At 47.0% G+C, this 23,929-nt stretch overlaps 1 protein-coding gene across 1 annotated transcript in view; it reads left to right on the top strand.

The window, feature by feature from the left end:
• The first annotated feature begins 5,632 nt into the window (after positions 1–5,632).
• LOC114624193 (actin-like) overlaps positions 5,633–23,929 on the top strand; it is a 36,962-nt gene continuing 18,665 nt past the window's right edge. The window contains exons 1-5 of the mRNA XM_028771017.1: positions 5,633–5,749; positions 8,475–8,603; positions 14,959–15,069; positions 17,300–17,384; positions 22,692–22,853. Coding sequence (XP_028626850.1) covers positions 5,633–5,749; positions 8,475–8,603; positions 14,959–15,069; positions 17,300–17,384; positions 22,692–22,853 — 604 coding nt within the window. The remainder of the gene's footprint in view (positions 5,750–8,474; positions 8,604–14,958; positions 15,070–17,299; positions 17,385–22,691; positions 22,854–23,929) is intronic.

The raw sequence follows: 23,929 nt of genomic DNA, 5'->3' as shown, positions 1-23,929 counted from the left end.
CCTAAGTACCAATTCCTGTGGGCCATTTGGGACCATTTTCATTCAAACCATCACAGTTGGCTTCTGTGTATGTGTCTACCCACAGTTAGATACTGTGTCTACTCAGCTATGAGGTCCTGGCTTAGGTCTCTTTCCACCGTAACCTTGGACAGAATCCACTCCAGGTATTATCACTTGGGACTGTAAGAAATAATGGTGTTTTCCAAAGTGCTTTGAGGTCTTGTTAAACATAAAATCTTTGGACTTAAGCTAGACCATTGTGGTACCTCTGGTCCCTGTCCTGACTCACCAAGGCAACACTGAAGGGCCTCTGAGAAAGCCCGGTTAGTTTCAAGTCTCAATTCTCATTTCTTTTTCTTTCTTTGTGAGACTTAATAACCAGGCTGGCCTCCAACTTGCTATATAGGTTCTGCCTCTACCTTCTAACCTTCCAAGTGCTGAAATGAGGGTATGGATACTGATGAAACCCAGGGCTTCAGCATGCTAGGCAAGCACTCTACTGAGCTATACCACCTGGCCACTCCCTTCTGGAATGGTGTTTGTGAAGTGTCGACTTTATACTGTGGTTCCAGAGCAGTTACTGGAATGTTCTCCCACATACCAAATGTACCAGGGTTTTCCCCTCACATTGCCTTGGCCCTGCCTGAAGCCCTAGGTTCTTCCTTCATCTCTGTATATAGAGTATCCCTCTTGATTTCCCATCATGCCCTGGATCACCAATCCAAGGCTGAGGGCAGTGTCTCTACAGTCCAGGTATCTTTGATTTTTGAGTCCCTTGTCATTCCAGATAGAGACCTTGGTTCTCCCTGAGGTCCCATAGAAGGACAGACATCTAGAGGGACACACAACAATAGTGAACCTAGGAACAGGAACTAGTGTAAAACCCAGAAGCTTCTCTTACAAGATCATTTCAAGCCAGGGCTGATAGCCTTGCATGGGTGAGGCCCTGAAGTCACAGCTGCATCACAATGTCCAAATGTCCCAGCAGCAGGGAAAGGCCCACGGTACCCAGAGGGGCCCACAATATCTTGTAGCGGGGGAGGAAGAGGAGGACTGTGACCTCCCTCAAAGACACCAGTAAGTTCCATTTTCTACCAACTTCATGATTTGGTTCAAGGGAGGGGGCCCTCTCCCTGATGGAGTGTAGGTTGTGCTTCACGGTGGAGCATCCTTCATTCTTTTGGGCTCTCGGGTTTGGCCTGGGTGAGCATCCCTGCTGCTTAAGTCTCTTGGATTCTTTTTTTTTTTTTAAAATGAGAAAAGGGACATGTTCAAGCTATATCAACTTATCCTGAATAAGCACACTTGGGATCGGCCACAGATGCCCACACAAACCTTGAGGAGAGACCAGAGCCTCCCGTCCTGCTGTTTCCAGAACCCTGAGCCAGGTGAGATTGGTGAGCTTCTGGTTTCTTGTGAGCAACAGTCAATGGTTTTGTGCTGTCTGCTTGCCTCACCCTACTGTGGGGAAAGATTTCCATCTAGGTGGAAAGGGATCCAGGTCTTGTTCTTCCCTGTGCCCTGGTTTATTCTCTGAAAGCAGGAAGCCCCATAACTCCCATGAGCAGCTTGGGACATATACAAAAAATTTCCTGGCCAGAAACAAGAGTTACAGGTTTGGGTGGATTTTGCTGTTGTTGTTGTTGGTGGTGGTGTGTGTATGTGTATTTTGGATGGGCCTCTCTATGTAGTCCTAGATAACCTGGAATTCATTGTGTAGCCCAGGTTGTGTTTGAACTCAGAGAGATCCTCCTGCCTCTGCCTCCTCAGAGCTGCTATTAAAGGCATGAGTTGCTATGCCTAGCCCCAAACATTTGTTTTAAATGAATGACCAGAAAACAAGTCAAGCTTCCTTCCAGGCTAACAGTAACGCCTAACTCCTGTCATGGGTTTTCACTGGCTCATCCTGCCAGCAGGGAATTAATTTCTGGAAGGGCCGGATTGTTCAACCTACCAGTCCCACCAGTAGGAGCATGGGGAAATCTCTGCTCCAGGCCTTGGATGCTGTCTGAGGACATTCTTGTTTTGGGGTTGGTAGATGTTGTCTGCTAAGTTAGTATGTTTTAAAGGCTTCCTTCACTGCAGAGTCACAGGAATAAGCCAGACATTAATGGCTATTTATGGGACTCACAATAGCCCAAGATAATTTGACTCTGGGTCTGCAACATTCCTTATCTCCACAATCATGACGTTCTATTCCACCAGTTCTCAACCCGGGATCTTAACCTCACAGGGATCACATAGCAGATATCCTGTATATCAGATATTTACATTATGATTCATAACAGTAGCAAAATTACAGTTATGAAGTAGCAGCAAAATAATTTTATGGTTGGGAGTCACCACATCATTAAAAGGCGGAAGCATTAGGAAGGTTGAGAGCCATGGTAAATCAGCCTTGTGCAGGCTTGAACACAGGTGCGGCCTTTTTTTTTTTTTTCTGGGAACTTCATTTCACCATGGAAAGGTGAGCCTATGTGTGACTTTGAAACCCAGGGGCAGTTGGGGCAGATGCAGCTGGTGACGCTATGCGGGAAACGATGCTATAGGCTTTCTTTCAAAAAACTCTCATGTCTGGAAGATGATGCTAACTCTTTTCACCTGTGCTCTGTAAGGGACGAGTAGGGCCTTGTTGAGACCAGTGGCTTCACAGGTGTACACGTGAATTTTGAAAGAAATTCTACCCAGGTATAGTGGTTCACATCTGTAATCCCAGCGCTAGGGAGGAGGCTGAGTCAGGATTGCTATTAATCTGAGTCTAGCCTGGACTACAGAGTAAGATCCACATCTGGTGTTGATAAGATGCAATCACGAGGCACCACCACACTACGGAGAGGTTGCTCGTGGAAGGAAGAGCAGGGTAATGTGGTGTCTGTCCTTATTTTCAAAAAGTTTTCACAGTCATTTTAGCTCCCAACAGCCACTGCCTGCTCAGTTGTCACTGCCATCCCAGAGACATGATCCTCACCAGAAAAAGACGATTCCCCAAAGCCTTGGAGAACCCCCAAAGTGCTAATTACCCTTTTAAGAGGAACCCAGTTGTCTCTAAGGTGTTCTGTGTCTACACAGTGGAGCACAAATACTAAACAAGGGGGAAAGGGGGACAACAGTTACTCCTAGCATCGTGACAGAATCTCTAGAAGAGGAACAAAATAAGCAAACAACAGAGTTATCTGGTGTGGGCTCAAATGGGACACTGAGCTGGGTTGAGATGGGTTAAGTTTATTAGGATTGTTAAGGACATAGGCAGACATGACAGCGTGGTCCGGGGCTCTAAGGAGAGAAATCAGGCCCCACAGGCAGGCCTCTTACTACAGCTCTCTTGAGAAGAGGATGTTTCCACAGCTGGAGCCCACAGGTTCTCTGATTTCCAGACAGGAAGCAGCAGAGGAGTAGCTTATGTTACCCCTCTATGCCTCTGTTGATATAACTTACTCCCTGTGTAGAATCTGAGCTAGAGATCCACAGACAGTGTCTCAGTAGCTGGTGTCTGAAAGGAGAAGAGCTATGTAGGACTTGTGGGGATAGAGATTCTGTGAGACCCAGCAGCACTAACCAAGATGACCCTGTCGACCCTTCAGCTCCTGGGGTTCTGGGTGAGGTGAAAATTACATACATGGGACCCCTGTTGTAGATTGTCCTGGTGTTGTTTATATTTTGATACTAATTTTGATTCCCCAAGAGGGGCTGTCTTGGATGAGGAGTGAATCTGTACTCAGGTGACTTCATGTGACTCTTCTCCCCATTTTAACTTGTAAAATAAAGGCTAGAGCTGGTGATTGGGTAGTGGAAGGTAAAGGTGAAGCTAAACGTCTTAGAGAAAGAGAGAGAAAAAGGAGGAGGGGGAGACAAGGAGAGGAAGGAGAGAGAGGAAGACAGAAGAGGAGGTGGAAGGAAAATGGAACAAAAACACATGGCCTAGAGAAACTGCAAGTTGCAAGGGATTTCATAGCTGGGGAATATAATAATGTCGTGGTGGATCTGCCTAATCTAGGCATGCAGCTTGTATTCATATTAATTGAGTTGTGTTTTCCTTACATGGGCTTATTTGGGTTAGAGATTTACCACAACAGACCCTAACCTCTTTTCTTCCCCAACTGTAATCTTTATGATAGAAGAGGAGTTATTTTAAAGATTCTTTTTATGTCACTCTCTGTGTGTATCTGTGTGAATGTATGTGTATTGCATATATAGCTACCTATGGAAGCCAGAAGAGGACCAGTCCCCCTGGAGTACAGGTGATTCACTGACCCATCACTGTCTCAGTCTCTCCTTCAAGATGGTCTGACAAATTCTCAGAACTCTGTGAGGTCTCTTAGAGACAAGTTCCCTCTGTCTGGCCCCAGTCTTCAGCCTTTTCCTCCCCAGTGTGAGACTCCTGGGGCAACTCCAATGTCTTGGGTTCTGTTGTTTAGTGGTCTCATAGCACAACTAATTCTAAAATATCTCCTGCTGGTGCTGAAGAGAAGTCTCAGTAGTTAAGATGCTCTAAGTGCCCACACTGACAGCTCACAACCACCTGTACTCCAGGGAGACTGGTCCTCTTCTGGCTTCCATAGGTAGCTATATACTTGCAGTACACATACGTTCACACAGATACACACAGAGAGAGACATAAAAATAATCTTTAAAATAACTCTTCTATCATAAAGATTACAGTTGAGGAAGAAAATTTTGGAGTCTGTTGTGGTAAAGCTCTAACACAAGACATTGGAATTGTCCCAGAACTGTCACACTAGGGAGGGAAAGGCTGAAGACTAGGGCCAGACAGAGGGAAAGCTTGTCTCCCAGAGACCTCACAGAGTTCTGAGAACTTGTCAGACCACCTTGAAGGAGAGACTGGAACAGAGACAGTGATGGGTCAGTGACAGACGGGACCACACCTTAACCAGGACTCTTAGATCCTGCCCTCTGTTTAAGCCTGAGCCTCATATCCTGACCCTGAAGAGGGACTTGGGGGTAAATGGACCTCTTTGTCCCTCTTGCCAACATGGTCATATTGAGTGAATCTTTCTCTGCTTTTTCACAGTTGGTTTTTAAGATGATATACTGGGGACAAGTGGCTGAGCCTGGCTTGTTGGGGATGCCAGGGCCCAGGCTTTTGCTGTGAAATGTGTTAACATACCCAGTGTGCACAGCTTCCTGAGCCCTAAGCCTGCCTAGCTGTGCAGCCACAGTTAATGCCTGTGTCCTTACATGCTGGAAAGCAGGTTACCTGGCCTCGTCCATACCACAGGGTCTGTCCCAGTTTGTCCACACCAGAGGTTTCAGAGATGATATTTCTTAAGTGTTGAAACTAGAGCAAACCAGGCTGACCCACACAACGACAGAAATGGTTTCATCGTGACCGATTTGTGGCCTAAGCACTCCAAATACAACTTTTTGTAAATGTTTTACTTGTTTTGGAGGGACCATCTGAAGCAGGCAGAGGCACAAAGCTACAGCCCAGGAGATGCTCAGGCCTGCAGGATGACTGAGTGCACAGAGCTGTTTAAAGCTCTCTGTTCCTAAACAGCACCTGCAGAGTGGCTCTTGCTAGGCCAGCCTTACTCTAGGTACACAGAGTCCGTAAGGGATGAGATAGGAATGATGTGGTCTCTCCCTGCAGGTGTGTCCAGGTCACCACAGCACGATGGACAAAACCCCCCTCATCTGTGACTATGGTTCTGGCTTCAGTAAGGTGGGCTTTGCAGGAACTCAGGCCCCTCGGGCTGTCTTCCCCACCATCCTCGGGAAACTGAAACATACTGTGAGTAGCCCCTGGCTTCATCCTCCAACCTCCCGGGATCCTCTGGTTGCTGTGACTGTCATAGTTCCCAGTGTTCTGACTTCCATACTGCCTGCTCCCTGTCAGATGGCTCAAGAAGGTGTCCTTAGGGACAGATGAGAGGCCATGAGCAAACAGCTTTCCTCCCGGTTGCAGGCTCTTCCGTACCCTCCAGTACGGCAGCTGCCTCTGGGTGCAGTTTCTCTTTATCTCTAGTACTTCTCCCTCTAGCAAAATACCACTTGGGTCTCCTCCCGCTTCAGGGACCCCCTCTCTGAGCTTGATTGGCAGTGCCCCTCCACACAGATAGTGACTCTCAACTTCTCTGTCATTCTGGCAGCCACGAGCTTCCTCTGAAGTGCAGTGGCTCACTCTCTGTAGTGTAAGGTCTTTTTTTTTTTTTTAATGGTTTTTTGAGACAGGGTTTTTCTCTGTGTAGCCAGGGCTGTCCTAGAACTCACTCTGTAGACCAGGCTGGCCTCGAACTCAGAAATCCGCCTGCCTCTGCCTCCCAAGTGCTGGGATTAAAGGCGTGCGCCACCACCGCCCGGCTTTTAAAGGCGGGGGAGAGTAGCCTGAATTGGGTTATGAGGCCCGCGAGGTGCCTCACCTCAGCCATTGAACTCGTGCTGCTGGTTGTGAGTCTGTTCCAAGCTCCGGCAAGGGTGGCATCCGCCCACCAGGGGGTGTAAGGTCTTAATGTGGGTTGTACCTGAAGTCATCCCATAGCCCCACAGGGAGAGGAAGGAAGCACATATTAACAGTACTGTAAAGTCTCTCATTTATGGGTGTGATCAGAGAACCCCAGTAGATGCCTGGCACACTGGAGAGTCCCAAATCTCCATAGACTCTTACGCAGATCTATGTAGCATGTGAGTTATAAGTCATATACCTGTGTACAGTAATGGAGAGAGGGACTGTGTGGGTGTGGCAGACAGTCATGGCAGATGATGTTTACAGAACCACAGCCAAGAGGGAGCACTGTGCAAAGAGCAACGTGGGGGCCAGTGACGCTCATGGCTGGTTATGTGGCATGAAGCAGAGGGCCATAGCATGGAAAAAGTCAATTTACCATGAAAACTATAAGCAGATTTTCTACTCTGCCTGTCTCCTCCCTCTTCTTCAGGCTTGCCTCCCCCTAGCCATATTTCCTGTCAGCCTTGCCCCGACCCTGGGCAGCAGGAGTAACCTCTAATGTTCAGGAGAGTCTACTTCCTTTTCTTCTTCTGGTGAGAGGCTCAGCTGTACTCTAGGGCCCGGGATGCTGATCTCTTCTTCCCAGGCCTGGTGACTGGCAATGAAGGCAGTGGTGTGTTCGGTGGGAGGCCTGGAGGAGACAGAGAGTCTGGACAAGGACAGAGTCATTCTTTCCATCACAGTCCTGGCCCACAGGCCACCCAGGGACAGGCCACCAGGCTAGTAAATGATGGCTTCAAAGCTGACCCCCACACTCACACAACCACACTCTGAAAAGCATCCGAGGAGGCACAGCATTGACAATGCCATGGTCTGTCCATCTGTGAGGCCTCACTCCACATGGTCCCAGCAGTGCATGGGGTTCACAGGGCGCTGAGGGAACTGTACCCACTCGACAGAGAAGTGGGTAGGAGCTTGGGGAGGTGAGCAGCTCACCTGAGGTCTTGGCTGGTGGTTCTCAGATGAAGTCCAAAGCTATAGAAAGGGCAAGATGGCTGAGAACAAGCTCTGGGCAGTGGGGCTATGACTGCCTTGAGCACAGGCCCGTGAATTTACTGTACTGCAGCATGCCTGCAGCATCCCTGGGATGCTCCACTGCTGCAAGGTAACGTTGCACCATGTACCATGCACCACTGCAGCATAGTTCCACCATGTAGCTGCATGATAACTGATGGTATCATGCACCCACGCAGAACTGCCACAGCCCAGGATTGCAACATTGCCCAGCCCTATGACTGTCCTGTCACACTCACACCCTGTCCCTCTCCCCTTTGCACTACTACCCCAGGAGCATTGCTTCCATCTAGCTTAAGCACTAGCTTACCCCAGAGACCCTGAACTCCTCTGAGGAGGGAGTGTGACTCAGGGGTTCCTCCACGGTCTTATCGAGCCAGTCTTCCATCTAGAATGGAGCGCCCACTTTCTCTGTTTCATTCTTTCTGTCCTCAGATGTGGACATAGCCTGCTGGCTCTTCAGTCTTTGTCCTTTCTGGGCTTCCTGCCCCTTTATCCAGCTAGCCCTGCTAAATCTCCATAGCTCTGATCCTAATGTTGGTTTTTTTTTGTGGGATTTGGTTTTGTTTGGTGGAATGAGGTAGATGCCCAGCCCCTCTTATAGCATGGAAAGTTCAATCTACCTGAAACCCAGGAGCCAGCTCATGCTGCAGGCCCTTTTCCAGCAAGCCTTCCAGAGCAAGTACGTAGGCTGTGCCCCCATGCCTTCCCTCTGGTAGTTTTTCTCTGTTGGCCTCCATTTCTACACCTGCAATGTGGGTGTCCTCACAGTGACCTCAGCAGCCCTGGACCTGGAGGCAATTGCCCCATTTGCTAGTGACCACTCCTGAAAGTGTGCATGGTTGGAGACCTTCCTCCATGTTCAGGCTGGTGATGGATAGGAGTTCCCAGCAGCCTCAGAGCACTGGCTTAAGTCTACACATGAAAGCCGTGTACGGTGGGCATAGTCTCAGTCTGCCACTCTCAGGGGCTGTCCTGTCCTGCCTGTGTTTTTCAGAATGTGCTAGAGGGATTGGAAGAAAAAGACTGGTTCATTGGAGCTGAGACCCAGAGTAATCGAACAGAGCTGAATATGTACTACCCCATCTCCCGGGGAGTCATCACCAACTGGGACAATGTAGAAAAGGTGAGCTACAACCTCTGGGGGTGGGGCCAGTCATGCCCTAGCCACTGCCCTTAGCACTGAGGAATGGTGTTTGTATGATTTTTTTGGGGGGGGGAGGGTGCTGCTTTATTTACTGAGTTCTTATATCTATCACCCTTCTAACCCTTATTCCACCCTACTCCCTTCCAATCCCACAACACTACATAGGAGAGAAAGGAGATTATAGGGGGAAGGGAGCATAGACCTCTTTTTTTTTTTTTTGGTTTTTCGAGACAGGGTTTCTCTGTATAGCCCTGGCTGTCCTGGAACTCACTCTGTAGACCAGGCTGGCCTCGAACTCAGAAATCCGCCTGCCTCTGCCTCCCAAGTGCTGGGATTAAAGGCGTGCGCCACCACTGCCCGGCGAGCATAGACCTCTTTAGACTACTTCCTGCTGTTTAGGGGTATGGAGTTCCTAGGGGCAAGTCCAATCTTTGTAGTCTGGATAGTTCCAATCTCTTCTTCTAGTCTCTTTGCTCATGACTACTTGATAAACCTGAAGCACCAGTAACCAGCAGCAGCCGCCTCCTCAGAACACATGCCAGCTCCTCCTGGGGCTCTGGCATTTATACCCTTTCAAAAGTTCCAAGCATTCCAAATGTCACACACTAGCAGAAACTATCACAGCAGGCAAAACCACACCCCTGTTAGAGCACAAGACAAATCATAATCACCTGCTGTGAAGCAGCCTCTTACCCCACACCTGGGATTAAAGCAAAAACATTCGTATAATATAACTGGGTTTTTTAAGGAACCAAAATTCTTGATACAGGAGGGACCTGCTGTTTGGGCCTAGCTCTGTTCCTGCTCTCATTGCCTTCATAGTCACAGCCTCGGGGATCCTAGTCAGGAGACCTCAGTTCCAGTCCTGCATCCTCTGCTCACTGCCCACACCACCAGGGCAAGGCATAGCCTCTGGGACCCTCAAGACAAAGATGCCTTGTCTATAAGATAATATGATTGCTCCTATGCTCTCATGGCTGAGAGGGAATGATGCATAAGAAGTCATTAGCCTTGGGGAAGTAACACATGGGTCTGACCAGCCGTCAGTGACACCTGCACTTGAGGGTGTGTTGCTTGTAATCTGAGCCCTGAAGCAGCCATGATGAAGCTCCACAACCCAAGATTTAAGCCTCTGACATCTGTTGTCTCATATCCCTCAAGGTCAAAGTGTAGGTACAGGACTATTGCTGAGGGCTATGAGGGAGAACTTGCCTCAAGCTTCTCCCTGGTTTCTGTAAGCCTTGCTGACAATCTTTGGGGGCTCTGTCAATCTTTGGGGCCTCTGCCACTTGTAGAGCATTACTTCAGTCTCTGCAGGGCATCTTCTTTGTGTGTCTTTGGATCAGATTTCCCCATTTTATCAGTGTAGTGAGAGTTAGATTAGAGATATACCATTCCAGTATAAGCTCCTGTCAGTGTCACCAATGACACCTGCTGGGAACCAAATCTTGGTCCTCTATAAGAGTGCTCTTAATCACTGAGTCATCCAGCTCAAGATAGGACCATTAAAGTTGAGCTGTGTGGAGGTATTCATTTGCCATCCCAGGTCCATGGTGGCAGAAGCAGGAGAGTTCAAGGCCAACTTAGACAACTAGGCCCTAGGTCAAAACAAAAGGTAACCAAATTAAAATGAGGCTTCTACAGTGGATCCTAGTTCATGTGACTGTGGCCTAAGAAAAGATCAGGACACAGATCTACAGAGCACAACCATGTGAGAAGATGAAGAAGAGACAGACCTCCAGATGAGCCATCGGTGACATCTCCATCTCAGATCTCCAGCTTAGGCGTGAATGCCATCCTGTTTTATCTGGATCCTGCCAGCTGCTTCTCTGTTGTTCCTGCAAGCCCAAGCAGAAAAATCCCTATCTCTCACCTGGAGCTCTTCCAAGAAGGTTCTTCCAAGCCAAGAGAGACAAAGACTATCAAAGATCCAATTGCTTATCAAAGAACTCTCTAGCTCCTCCCCTAGATCCTTGGCAGGCAGGCTGAACCTTGTCACCTTTATGGTGGGTGGCTCCAAGCCAAGTCAGTAGGGGCCATTTCACCTTTACAATCAGGTAGCTAGCTCAAGGTCATCCAGTTAACTTTGCCTCAGGTCATAGAGCAAAGACTAGAAGGCCTCTCCCAATGGACTTGCCTTAAAATCGGCAGGAACCTTTCATTCTTTAGCATTCTTATCTATGGAGGCTTTTAGAGGCACACACGAACTGCAGCTCTACAGGACACACGTAACTACATCTGACAAATGCAGTATCTATCTAAGCTTATATATTTTGCTAACAAGTTTTCTATCTACAATAATCAAATATCCTGTAACAGAGGCTCACTAAGGTCACCTCAATGGTCTTGAGTAGGCACATATTATGTGGCAAGCTTCCATCATTGCTGGGCTTTCTCTGTGACACCGAAACCACCTGAATTTCCACCGAATTTTGATGCATGCATCGGTCACCCATAAGACCCTAGAGACCTTTTAGACTGTGCTGATCCTGTCAACCCCCGCCAACTCCATTCCATAACTTCAGGCCTGGTGTATCATTGAAGACTGGATCACGCTGCATCTTTCTTTGATGGTGAGCTAGAGGTGCTGATTACAGTTCAGCCATCCTTTGGAATTAGGGTCTTGTCCAGGGCCTTTTCAGACATCCAGATCCCTGGATCACCGTGTGCAATGGCAGTACTTGCAGGATGCCAACCAAATCCTTTCATGTGCTCCACACTATCTCAAGTTAGGCTACAAAATCTCAGTGTTGTCACCATACCAATTGTTGGGTACTGAATTGCTTAAAGAATAGTGACAAGAAATCTGAGTATTTTCTCTGTAGGCACAGCTTCAACTTGCTACATAGTTTCAGATGGCCTTGAACTTTTGACCCTGTTGGATCTATGAGGTGGGATCCATAAAGTTACATATGACAGCTCACACGTGGGAGGCTTATTTAGGGAGATGAGGAGGGATACAGAGGCTGCCTCTAGGTGGAGAGAAGAAAAAAGGGGGAAGGGGAAGAGGAACAGAACTTTTTATCAGGGATGTTGTAGCACATGTGCAGGAGGACATTCAACAGGACAGTGGGAATGTGTAGCCTCTCCGCAGTAATGCCTTGTCCTGCTGTCACCGGGCCCCTTGGGCTGGACGTGGAGGTGCCTGATCACTAACATTCCTCCCTTTGGTTTATTATGAAGAGGAGGAGCCAGAAGTGGAGTGATGGGGAAGCTAAAGATGCAGGCTGCAGGCTACTTCCTGCCGGCTGGGGACAGTGTCATCTTTGGGGACCCTAAGAAAATTGGGATGCTGGCCAAATCCTGGGAGAACTGTCTGGTTAATTGCTGTTCAGGATCTGTTGAACCATCTGTGGCTAGGAAAGTGCAGGACCAGTTGAAGTGGTCTGCAAGGGTAGACCAGAGCACCTGTGGGTAGCTTCTCTGGAGCTGTCCTGGGTGCAGATTTTGAGCAAACACCTGGACTCGGTAGGATTCTGGAACACACACTCGTATTAGAGGCAGAAGGTAAAGTTAAGTAGATTCAGGAGAAAAAAAAATTCTTAAATGTACACTTGAAACTTTTAGGCTCACGGTCTTGGTAGTTGAGGGGAGGGGAGTCCCAAAACCAGGGAAAAGGGAAGAAATTTCACCCTTTGGGATAGGCAATGGGCGGGAAAATAAGTCTGTCACTTATACAGGGGTACTTATCCAGAGCCCGTTTGACCCATGGGAGGTGGATCTGAGTGGATTTCCTGAAGCTTATAAGAATCTTTTTTAAGTTTACAAAAAGAGATAAATTGTAGTCATGTTAAATTGTAGTCTGTACTGAAATCCATATTTTAGAAAAGGGTAGTAGATAGCATATTTGTGTTACAGTAGAGGCTTGGTAAACAATTTTTTGTTAAAAGCACAAGCACTCCTTAAGATAAGCTCAGGAAAGACAGAAATCTTCCATGAAGCAGGAGAGAAGGAGGGGCTTCTTCCCTCTATCCAGAAGGTAGGATGTATATAAATTTAGCATAATGGAAAACACCTGTAAGTCTATATTTAAAAGAACCAAAGGAAAGGTAAAATCTTGAACTGGTAACTATAATAGTGGATCATATAGTGAAAGGCTTTACCAGAGATAGACTAATAATTTGTCAGAACTTCTTTGATCCATGTTAGAAGTCTGAACTTTCAAAGTTCTAATATAACAGTAGCGAGAGGAAGAAATCCGAAGCAGTTATTATTCCTTTTATATACCTTAAGTCACCTTATCACCCTCTGGGCTTTCATTTGTAGTCATCAACCTAAAACACTTTGTAGACCCTAAAGTACTCTCTTAGATCCTCATAACTTAAGGTTCTATAGCTTCATATCTTACATAAACTTTATCTTTTTTCCTATTAATCATTTACTATGAAACCCAGGCGGTAGGTCACTGGCACCAGTCATTGTAAAGAAAGTTGAGGGCTAGTACCTACTAAGCATATCTGAGTTAAATAACATGTCATTCATTATCTGCTCTAAACTGTACCTTGTGAACATAAAACAAGAGGCCAAATAAAGATTAATCTTGTAATTAACCGCATCGGTTCTTTACATGACTTCAAATATATTTCTAAACATGAAAAGATTTAGCCATGTATATAAGCTTAGCTTTCATGACTTAACTTTCATGAGACTGAGGCTGTTATAGTAGCTTCTGACATTAGAACCTGCAGGAGGGGGAGGGGTGTGCTGGTCCCCCAGGGCAGGCCGAGGGCCTGGGTGTATGGACAAAGATGCAATTGCCACTGGCAAGGAAAGGGTCACAGGCCAGGGCCCAAGATGTCCCAAGGACATAGGTAGGACTAGAACCAGTTGGTATAAGCTGGAGAACCATGTCATTCATTCTGAGGCCAGTCAGGGACCAGGGCAAAGAGCCCCAGCAAGGCAGAGTGCTGGAGCAGACAGGACTCATCTAATACAATACCAGGATTCCAGGATTCTTGAGAGAAAAAAAGATTTAAAAAAAAAAAAAAGAGTGAAACTTTGCCTGAGGCAAAAGATCTGTGGTGAGGGGTGACAAGCAGGGCCAGCTATAACTATAGAGGCAGTAGCCGAGGGGTTCCTATGCTCCTAAGGACACAAGAGGGGTGCCAGATGCCCAATGGTCACCCCTTAGATCCAGGAAAGCATTTATGCCAACCAGGAAGGGAAAACTCACCAATATCCAGTGTTGGATCTGCAGATGTCCAGTGATCAGGTGGAGGACAGCAAGCCTGTGGCAGGCAGACAGGGTGGGGTCTGACCTGTGGCTTCATCCCCACTGTGGGGGGCACAAGCACCAGAGAATCCTAATCCAAGTTCTGGCACCAAATGTTGGATCTATTTTGGCAGGATCCATAAAGTCACAAGTTGACAGGTCTTCTCACCTAGGAGGTTTATTTAGGGAGGTAGGGAGGGATGCAGAGGCAAAAAGAAAAAAGGGGGGAGGGGAGGAGGAACAGGTCTTTTATCAGGGATGTGGCACACCCACGGGAGGAGGTGTTAGACAGGTGATAGATGACTGATATGTACACAGTGAGTGAAAACAATAAAAAAGGAAGGACATGGCTGCTCCTAGGTTTGGTGGAGGGGAAAGCTTATTGTAAAAGGGAGAGAATAGCCAGAGGCAGGGATGTCTGGCAGAGACCAGAGTGGACATGGCCGGATTGAACTGGGCCATGTGAGGAGGGAGGGGGAGGAGAAAGGGAAGAACCAAAGTAAGAGGCCAGGGGGGTAAGGAGTAGACAGAAGAGCCAGGTAACCAAAATAGTGGATTATATAGGAAAGGGCAGCTAGGGTAAGGACAGCCTAGCCCCTGGGCTGGAGAAGTTTAGGGTAGAAGATGGCATATGCCAGCCATGCCCTGTAACAGGTAGGCACTGAGGGATGCTGGGAAAACCTGGTGGCCTGGTCTACTTTGATGTGTTAAATAGGCACCTCAGCCATTTGTCCCAAATTTAGACCTAATTGATACATGATAGATAACAGATAGATGGTAGATTGATGATGGACAGAGACAGATGCAGATGAGACAAGATAGACAGACAGACAGTAGACAATATACAGGTAGTGAGATGAACAGATAGGTGGCAGGTATAGATAGGTGGTAGATTTACACACACACACACACACACACACACACACACACACACAGAGAGAGAGAGAGAGAGAGAGAGAGAGAGAGAGAGAGAGAGAGAGACTATTTGGTAAACAGAAGACAGAAAGGTGATTTAGATGTTGAATAGATGCATCAGATACTTAGATCGATAGATGGGTGATGGATAATAGTCAGTGTGGCCTTGGAGAGCCAACAGCTCACCTGCCGTCCTCTCTCCCGCAGATTTGGCATTACTCGTTCTACCACACCCTCCGAATCGCTCCTGAGCAGCACCCTATCTTGATAACAGAGCCACCGTTAAACAGCAAGGAAGCTAAATCCAGAATGACTCAGGTACTGGGGCCTGGAGCCCTCCCTGCAAGGCAAGGAGGGAGGTTTCTGCTCTGTCCCGACTTCAAAGTTGCCTTGTTTCTGCTTTGGGTCTCATCCTAGTCCTTCCTGCCATGATGGAGTTGGTAAGGGTGGACTCCAATCTGTGAGTGCTCCTGCCAGAGCACAGATAGCAGAGTCTGCCTTAGGCTGCAGTAGGGCTAGCTGCAGTGGCTGCAGGAAGCTGCACCCAATCCCAACTGTCAGAGTCCTCATCCCAAGGCTCAGCTCCTCCTAAAGAGGCAAGTGAAGGAACCAGGTAGCCAAACTTGCCCATCTGGCTAGCAGGGCGTAGCCTCCCACATGCAGGCCAGGGCCAAGGCATGATCTGCACATCTCAGAGGTCACTTAGATCTGGAAACAGCAGTTTTACCCATCATGATGCAGGTATGAGCTCACATCAAAGCAGCCCCAAACCTGCTGCTGACACACATCCCCCACACACCCCCAGTGTAGACAATCAGAGCATGGAAATGCCCACAGCTGGCTCCCTGAGGCCTGGGCATGGCTGGCTTCACTCAGAAAGCATCCAATGTCCATGGTCTCAGCAAACTAGATTGGGATAAGAGGGGTGAGACTGCCTCAGCTCAGCTGCCCGAGACACTCTTCAACTGAGGAGGCCTATGAGGAGCTATGCAGCAGGGGCTGAATAGCTGAGCTCTGCTTCGACCTGCTGGGGGCTCCGGGGCAGCTCTGTCTGGGTGGAGTCCAGCTGGACAAAGACACATAGAGAGGAAGGTTCAAGTCTAGTCCTAGAGCAAAAAAGCAGATGATTGGCTCCTGTGGGGTTTTCCCCTCTAGTATTCTCCTCCTCCTTGAACAATCCTCCTGCTCTCCTCAGCCCCTGACTGAGTACCACTGGTCCATATAGAAACTTATAAGTATGCTCACGGCAAAGTGACTCCTACAAAAAGGTTCACTCTACAAAAAAGCCCTCTCTGGGGCCATGCCTTCAGTCACCAAGGTGATCGGCGGTGATCTTTGGTACAATTATTACAAGTGTTAATCTTTTAATTTGACAGGAAAAAAAATAAAACCACCCAACTCCACTGTCTTGAGGGAAATTTAAAGCTAGCATTTATTAAATATTACATACTTACCAAGAGATGGACTTTGCTCAGGACCATGCCTCAGACTTTCCCAGCTGGAATGGCCTCAAACCGTGTGTTACAGGGGCTTATAAGAACAAACGTATAGGCCACAGTAGTTTCCCATGAGGCTTTGCTATTTCCCAAGAACTACAATTCACAACCTTCCAGGAAGTTAGCTGGTTCCTGGGCAGGTGGGGCTTGCAGGTTAATTTGGAGTTAACACACAAGGCATGTGTGGAGTGTTCAAAATGCTAGTACAATGCAAGAGCTTGGTCAAACCAGCTGTTTAACAGTCAAAAACAAGCAGGAAGAGTGTCCAAGAGACCCTAATTAGGGAGTTAGACTGCTGTGCTCAGTGACAGGAAGATGCGCCCCAAAGCATGCTGACAATCTGAACTCAGACCTTATCATAACACTAACCCATTTCACAGTGCTGATGATACCTATCCAGCGACCAGAGAGAGACAGAGCTCCCAGTGGATCTCGCCATCACATCCTGATCCAACCAGTCTTTCCACAATCCATTATAGAAGTATCTAGAGAGCTAGTGTCCTAATTAGCATTAACTGTCAACTCGATACAGCCTAGAATCACCTGAAAAAAAGAGTCTCAGTTAATTGCCATTATCAGTTTAGCCTGTGGGCATGTAAGTAGGAGATTGTCTTAATTGTTAATGGATGTAGGAGGGTCCAGCCACTGGGGGTGGGCAGCATCCTTCTTACAGGTGGTCCTGGGTTGTATAAAATCTAGAAAGCTAGCTTGAATATGAGCCTTTGAGTGAGCCAGCAAGCATTGTTCCTCTCTGGTTCCTGCCCTGATGTGATGTGTGGCTCATCATGAACTTCCCTCGATGGTGAACCATGACCAGCAAGTATTCACCAATAAAACTGTTTCCTCCCCTAAGCTGCTTTGGTCAGAGTGTCTTTATCACAGCCACAGAATGAAGCTAGAACAGTCATTTCACAGCAGAGCCAGCTGGAGGTGGTTGCTGCCCAGCCCCAGGCTCAGCCTCCCTGGATCTACAGCTTGCGGCAAGATGTACTCATGAGCCCGGGGGGCAGTGTGTGCCACCTGGCCAGCCAGCATGCCATCTTCCTCCCCAGATTCTATTTGAAACCTTCAACTTCCCTGCCCTGTACTCGGCAAATCAAGGGGTCCTCTCCCTTTACGCTTCTGGCAGAACCTCTGGTGAGTGACCCTATGGGATCCCATCCTTCCAGATACACGTCTAGTTCTTGGGGTTGGGGACACTCACCACAGCAATGCAGTCTCTCCCTAAAAAAAAAAAAAAAAAAAAAGCATAGGTGGGGGATGGCCATAGAGGTCAGTAGGTAAAGGAGCTTGCTGCCAAGCCTATGCCCCAAGTTCAATCCCCAGAACCTACATAGTTGAAGGAGAGAACTGACTTTTTTTTTTTCTGGCTTTTCGAGACAGGGTTTCTCTGTATAGCCGTGGCTGTCCTGGAACTCACTCTGTAGACCAGGCTGGCCTCGAACTCAGAAATCCGCCTGCCTCTGCCTCCCAAGTGCTGGGATTAAAGGCGCGCGCCACCACTGCCCGGCTGAGAACTGACTTTTTAAGATTGTCTTCTGACCCCCACATATATACAGATGTGTGAGTGAACACACACACACACACACACACACACACGGCACACAAGCTTGAGGTGTTCATTTAAAAAAGCAAAGAATACTCTTCAAGGCTCATAGTGATCCTCACTTCATAATAAGAGTCCTAAAAAAAAATGCAGAGTGGGGCAAAATTCAAAACAGCTGGTAAGATTATTGGGTGCCCAAGTGTGGTCTTTGTTTTTGTTCTTTAAGAATTATTATTTTTTTAAAGTATGTGTCTATGCACATTGGCCTTGGAAACTAGAGGAATGGATCCCCTAGCACTGGAGTTAGAAACATATGTGAATCCCCTGCCAGGTCCTCTGCTTTTAAGTGCTCTAGGCCCCAAACCATGGTTTATATGGTGATCGCAGAAACACCACTGCCCTCTATTTCCCATAAGCTGGTTCTCCAGAGTTAAAATCTTCCCCACAGTCCCTCCCTAACTCCCCATTCTCTTGGGGCTCCAGATTCCCCCTCCCTTCCAGATATTCAGGCTGAGTCACCTGGCAGTCTGTAACTTTTCAACCTAAGATTAAACTGAAAATTGGCAGTTGCCAGCTGCTAGCTGGGGAAGACAGGGCCTTGATGCTTCCTTATCTTCGGTCCTCTGGTGAGCTCTAAACACACTGTCCTGAAAATGGACAATAATGAATTCTATTTTACACACACCTGGCTCTTGTTCTGACTCCTTCCCTTCCTTATCCTGCTAACACAGAATGCTTCCAGAGGTTTTTTTTTTTTTTCTTAACTGATCTAAGGTATACTGAATGAAATTAACAGCATTAATGAGCTCTGACACACGGGCATGCTCTCGAAACACGATCACAACCACACCCGAGGATCCCACCCTGCCCCTGCCACTCACTGCATTTTCTAGCATTTGTGGATGGAGCTGTGCAGCCAGCATTCGGATGTCGATGGTTTTTCACCTGTTCACTATGTGGAGGTTCTTCTGTGCTGTCTCTGGCCTTGATCGATCAATTGGTCAATAGCTCGCTTGCTCTTCTTGCTGAGCTGTGGTAGTGTGGTTCCACATTAGGAATGTGCCAAGTTTTTGTCTACTTATCTGTGAATAGCCGTTTGGGGTGTTCAGATTTGGAGGGTTATGATAAAGCCACTATGAACATCTACAAGTCTCTTCCTGTAGCATGTGGAACAGCGGTGTGGCCCTCTGTGGTTACTCTTCTACTGTATGTGACAGCATACTAGACAGAAGCAGCTTAAGGAAGGAAGGGAGGATTTGGCTCACAGTTTGAAGGCATTGTCCATCTCTGCAGGGAAGCCATGGTAGTAGGAGCGTTCAGCTGGCCACACTGCAGACAGAGATGAAGGCTGGTGCTCAGCTCACTTTCTTCTCTGTATTCAGCCCAGGACCCCAGCCCACGAGATGGTGCCACCAATATTCAGGATGGGTCCTCCCTTCTCAATGAACCCAACCTGGAAGCCTCATCACAGATATGGATTGTGCCAAGTTGACAATACTAACTGTCCCAACTGCCAGCTCTTGGGATGGCCAGTCTTATTGTGGCCATTCTCATAGACATTCAGTAATGTCTCCTCCTGCTTTTAATTTGTGCTTCCCTCATGGCCAAGGGCACTGAGCATATGGCTGTCCATGTGTACTTCAGTGATGGAGTGGCTCTCAGGTGTTTTACCAGATTCTCATGAGTTCACTGGTGTGTTTTTACAGCTTTCTTTCCAGTCATGCTGACAGGGCATTTATCAGATTCCAGTTATGCAGAGCAGTGCTCCTACCCAGCTTCCACTTCTCCTGCCCACCGTCTTTTCAAGAACAGGTTTTCATTTCTACAAAGTCCTGTTTAGCAATGTTTTTAATGTTTGGTGCCACACTCAAAAATCATTTACTGGACCCAAAGGTTTTCTGATTTCTTCTAGACATTTATAGAATTTAATTTAACAGTCAGTTCTGCGGTCCATTTTGATTGTTTGATTGTTGGGATTGTTAATGTATCCCATAAGATAGGAATGAAACGTGTGTTGCTAGTTCTGTGGTGTTTATTGAGAAGATCCCTCTTAGCTATGGACAATGGATGGGTGCTAGGGCAGGGAGGGTGGCTCTCCTTTGGGATGCCATCACAAGAAATCCACAGTTCTCACCTTGAAGGAATAAGAGGTAGCTTATTATGGAGCCATTTTAAGTGACAATGGCCAGGAACAGAAGTTACCCCAACTTCCATCTTCCAGTGTGAAAGCAGTTTTATAGAACAAAGGAAGTCAAATCAAGGCAAATTTAAAATACCTTGGTGGGTATATCAGAGAAGTGCTTAAGTGAGATGGAGATGCTTTTCTATATGCTATCTGATGGCATTCTTTTCTATATGCTACCTGATGGCATTCTTTTCTATATGCTATCTGATGGCATTCTTTTCTATATGCTATCTGATGGCATTCTTAGCTTTTGGGTTGTTGGAAGCTAGTGGGTGTGCTCAAGTAATAGATTCCATTTTTTTTTTTTTATCTATTAGTCACAGCACTTTAGTCCCAACACAGAGGTGGGCAAGGAAAGGCTATTCCAGAGGCTAAAGCCAGCCTGAGATAAGGTAATTAGTCTCTGGACCTGCAACCTTCCAGTCTCTCCATAATAGTGAAGTTCTGATCAGTCAATCATCCTCTGCAGACACAGATTTCCAGACATTCTCGTTCACAAGGGATATGGCTGCTAGTAGGTCTCCAGCCCCTCCATGCATGCCCTACACCCATGGACATATGGGCAGCAGTAACTGGACTCGGGGTTATCAATAACAAAAACAATGTGGATGACATGAAGTTGGAAACAAGAGAAGATGAGCTACTAGAATTGGAGATAGGTAATGACAGAGATGATGGAAATGCATTGTCTAAATACACATATTAAGAAAGAAAGTAGGGGGCAGGAAAGGTGGCTCAATAGTTAAGAGCACAGGCTGCTCTGTCAAAGGACCTAGGTTCAATTCCCAGCACCCTCATGGAAGCTCACAACCTTCTATAACTGCAGTTCTAGAGGATCTGAGTCCCTCTTTTAGCCTCCAAAGAAGGGCACCATGCAGGCACGTGGTGCACACACACATGCACACTCACAGGCAAAACACCATACACACAAGATAAAATTGAATAATCTTTTTTTTTAAAAAAAAAAAAGAAAGAAAACAGAGAGGCTTAATGTGGACCAGGGACGGAGACAAGAGGACAGGAGGAACTGGAAGATAGACAGCAAGACCAAGCTAGCAAATACAGAACTGGCTCAGTGAAGCCTGTTATTTTGTGCCATTATTAAATGCCAAAATAAATACATAAATAAATTACATTTATTCCCTTTCCTTCCCTTGAAAAGCCTGTATGCTTTTTGAAGATGAGTTTCCTGTGTACACACCAGCTGACTTCCGAGCCCATGGCCTGTTCCATCAATCTTTTGTTGTTGTTTTCTTTCTGATTCTAGGTCAATATCAAATGTTCTTGATGCCATGGCTCATACTGAGTCTTTCAATGAGGTGAAGTTTGTCTTACCCTCTGGATGGCCTGATTTGGAGATGTGGGCTCTGCTAGGTCTTCAGCATTCCTGCATGGATTTTAGAATCAGGTTATCAGTTTCTAAAAGCAAGTGAAACCAAAACCCAACAGATCCACAAAAAACAAAAATCCTCAGATCCATACCGCTATGAAAACCCTTAGCACCACACCCCTACAAAACCCCTCGGGTCTATACTCCTACAAAACCCCTCAGATCCACACCCCTACAAAAGCCTTCAGTGCCACACCCCTACATAAACCCTCAGTGCCACATGCCTTTGGGTTCTGCTTGGGGCTGTGTTGAAAAATGTGGTCAACTTTGAAAAAAAGCCAGAATCTTATAGGCCTCTAGTAGACCCTGGCAAGTCTGTGGGCTCTCTGGATCCCTCTTGGCACTGTGACGGGACTTTAGGTGTCCAGGCCATGTCTGTCTGTTATCAGACTGTCACACAGTTTCTGATACTGTTGAAAGTGGTACTACTTGTTAGGATTTGAGTGTGAAATGTCCCTGGCAGACCTGAGTTCCTATGGGACTGTCAGCTGATGGGGTTTGGGCAGTGGCTGGATTCCCAGGGCCCAGGTTCCTGATGGAGTCACAATCCCACAGTGATGGGTGCTGAAAGCAGGGTCTGGTTGGAGGATGTAGGTCATGGTAGCATGGTGGCATGCCCTTACAGGGTCTGTCCATCCCCTGCTTTTGTTTCCTCTATTTCTTGTCCGCCATTTATGGAGCATCTGGTCTAGCCTGAGCTCCTGCCATGAGCTCTACAGTGGGCCAGCTGCATAGACCATCAGCCAAAACTCCTCCCTCCTTTTAAATTATTTCTCTTCAGCAATTGTCACAAAGATGAAAAGACTAACATATTTTGATAAAAAGTGAAGTGTCTGTGTGTGTATGTGAGTGCATGGATATTTTTTTTGTGTGTGTCTATGTGCATGCGTGTGTTTGTGTAGCTGTACATGTCTTCCTCAGTAACTTTCTGTCTTATTTTACTTTTCTAAAAACACTGTCTTGGAGCCCTTGCTAACTAAGGCACACACCTCTGCCATCATGTTCAAGCTTTCCCAATGCAGGGGCACCTCCCAGAGAGACCCAGTGCCTACCCACACACAGGCAGCTTCTTCTTTTATCTCTTGGGCAGCTATTAGTAAAATTGCATGTTTGACTTAGCAAGAAAACCTACAGGCTTATATCCACAGCTGGTGGTCAGCTTTCATTCCAGTTCATGTCCTTTGGGAAGAAGCTGGCTCCTTGGTCCCTCTCCCTTCCTTCCCTTCTATTATTTCCCCTCCATCACCCCTTCCTACAGAACTAACACTCACCAAGGCATGCCGTGTACCTCACATCATAATGACAGAGTGTTCTCTTATGTAGGAACAACTATTGAATCTGGAGATGGGATGACCTACTTCGTGCCCATCATTAATGGCTATCCTTTGCACCTGTCAACCACCAAGCTGGACATAGCTGGCCAAGACCTGACACTGTACCTCATGAAACTGCTGTCAGACAATGGGAATGTGTTAGAGACCATAGGTATGAAACAGCTATTCTCAGACATGTAAACCTGGGTTGTGTAAGGTCCTTCACTTTCAGTGCATGTGTGCATAGGTATATTTGGAGACTAAAAGACAACCTCAAGTGTCAGCCTCAAGAATGCCATCCAACCTCTTTTGAGACAGGGTTTCCTGTTGGCTTGGAGCTTGCCTATAAGGATATGTATGATTATTTTATTGTAGAGGAGAGTTGACCAGTACCTCATAAGCAGCAAGGGCCTTAGGTCTTTGACTAGGGCTTACACAGGGTTGTTGTGGTAAGTCTCCAACCCAAATAAGCCCATGCAATGAAAACACGACTCAATTAATATGAATACAAGCTGTGTGCCTAGATTGGGCAGATCTCCTACTACCCTACTCTATTCTCCAGCAATGAGATCCCTTATAACTTGCAGTTTCTCCAGGCCTCGTGCTTCTGCTCCATTTCTCTCCCACCTCCTCCTCTTCCATCTTCCTCTCCTTCCTCTACTCGTCTCCCCCTCCTCCTTTCTCTTCCTCTTTCTCTAAGACTTTTAGCTCCACCTTTCCCTTCCACTGCCCAATCACGGCTCTAGCCTTTATTTTACAAGTTAAAAGGGGGAGAAGGTTCACAGGAAGCCACCTGAGTGTGATTCACTCCTCCTCTGAGGCAGCCCCTCTTTGGGAAGTGGAATTAGCATCAAAATACAAACAGCACCAGGGCAATCCACAACACCATAGCACAGGGTAATGCTTATCCCCTTTGTGTCCACTTCCTGGGCTAGATTCTTAGTTTATATAATATGCATGACACTGGTTCCAAGTAGGCCACTGGCCTTTCTGGTCTTAGACAAGGAGGCCTAAAGAACATCAATCAGAATGATGGAGAGAACTGATCAGGTTGGAGTCCTTGCATGTTCTTGGCTGCCTTCTCTTAGAGAGAGTATGAACCATCCATCTGTTCTCCCAGGACTCTCCCAAATGCTGATTATGCTCATCCTTGCAGATGAAGAAAGTGGAAATTTAAAAAGGATAACAATAAGAGAAAAAGGAGAGAGAGAGAGAGAGAGAGAGAGAGAGAGAGAGAGAGAGAGAGAG

Source organism: Grammomys surdaster, unplaced genomic scaffold, assembly GCF_004785775.1.
Source record: "Grammomys surdaster isolate TR1022 unplaced genomic scaffold, NIH_TR_1.0 205, whole genome shotgun sequence".
NCBI lineage: Eukaryota > Metazoa > Chordata > Mammalia > Rodentia > Muridae > Grammomys > Grammomys surdaster.
This window is presented reverse-complemented; position numbering and strand designations above follow the sequence as displayed.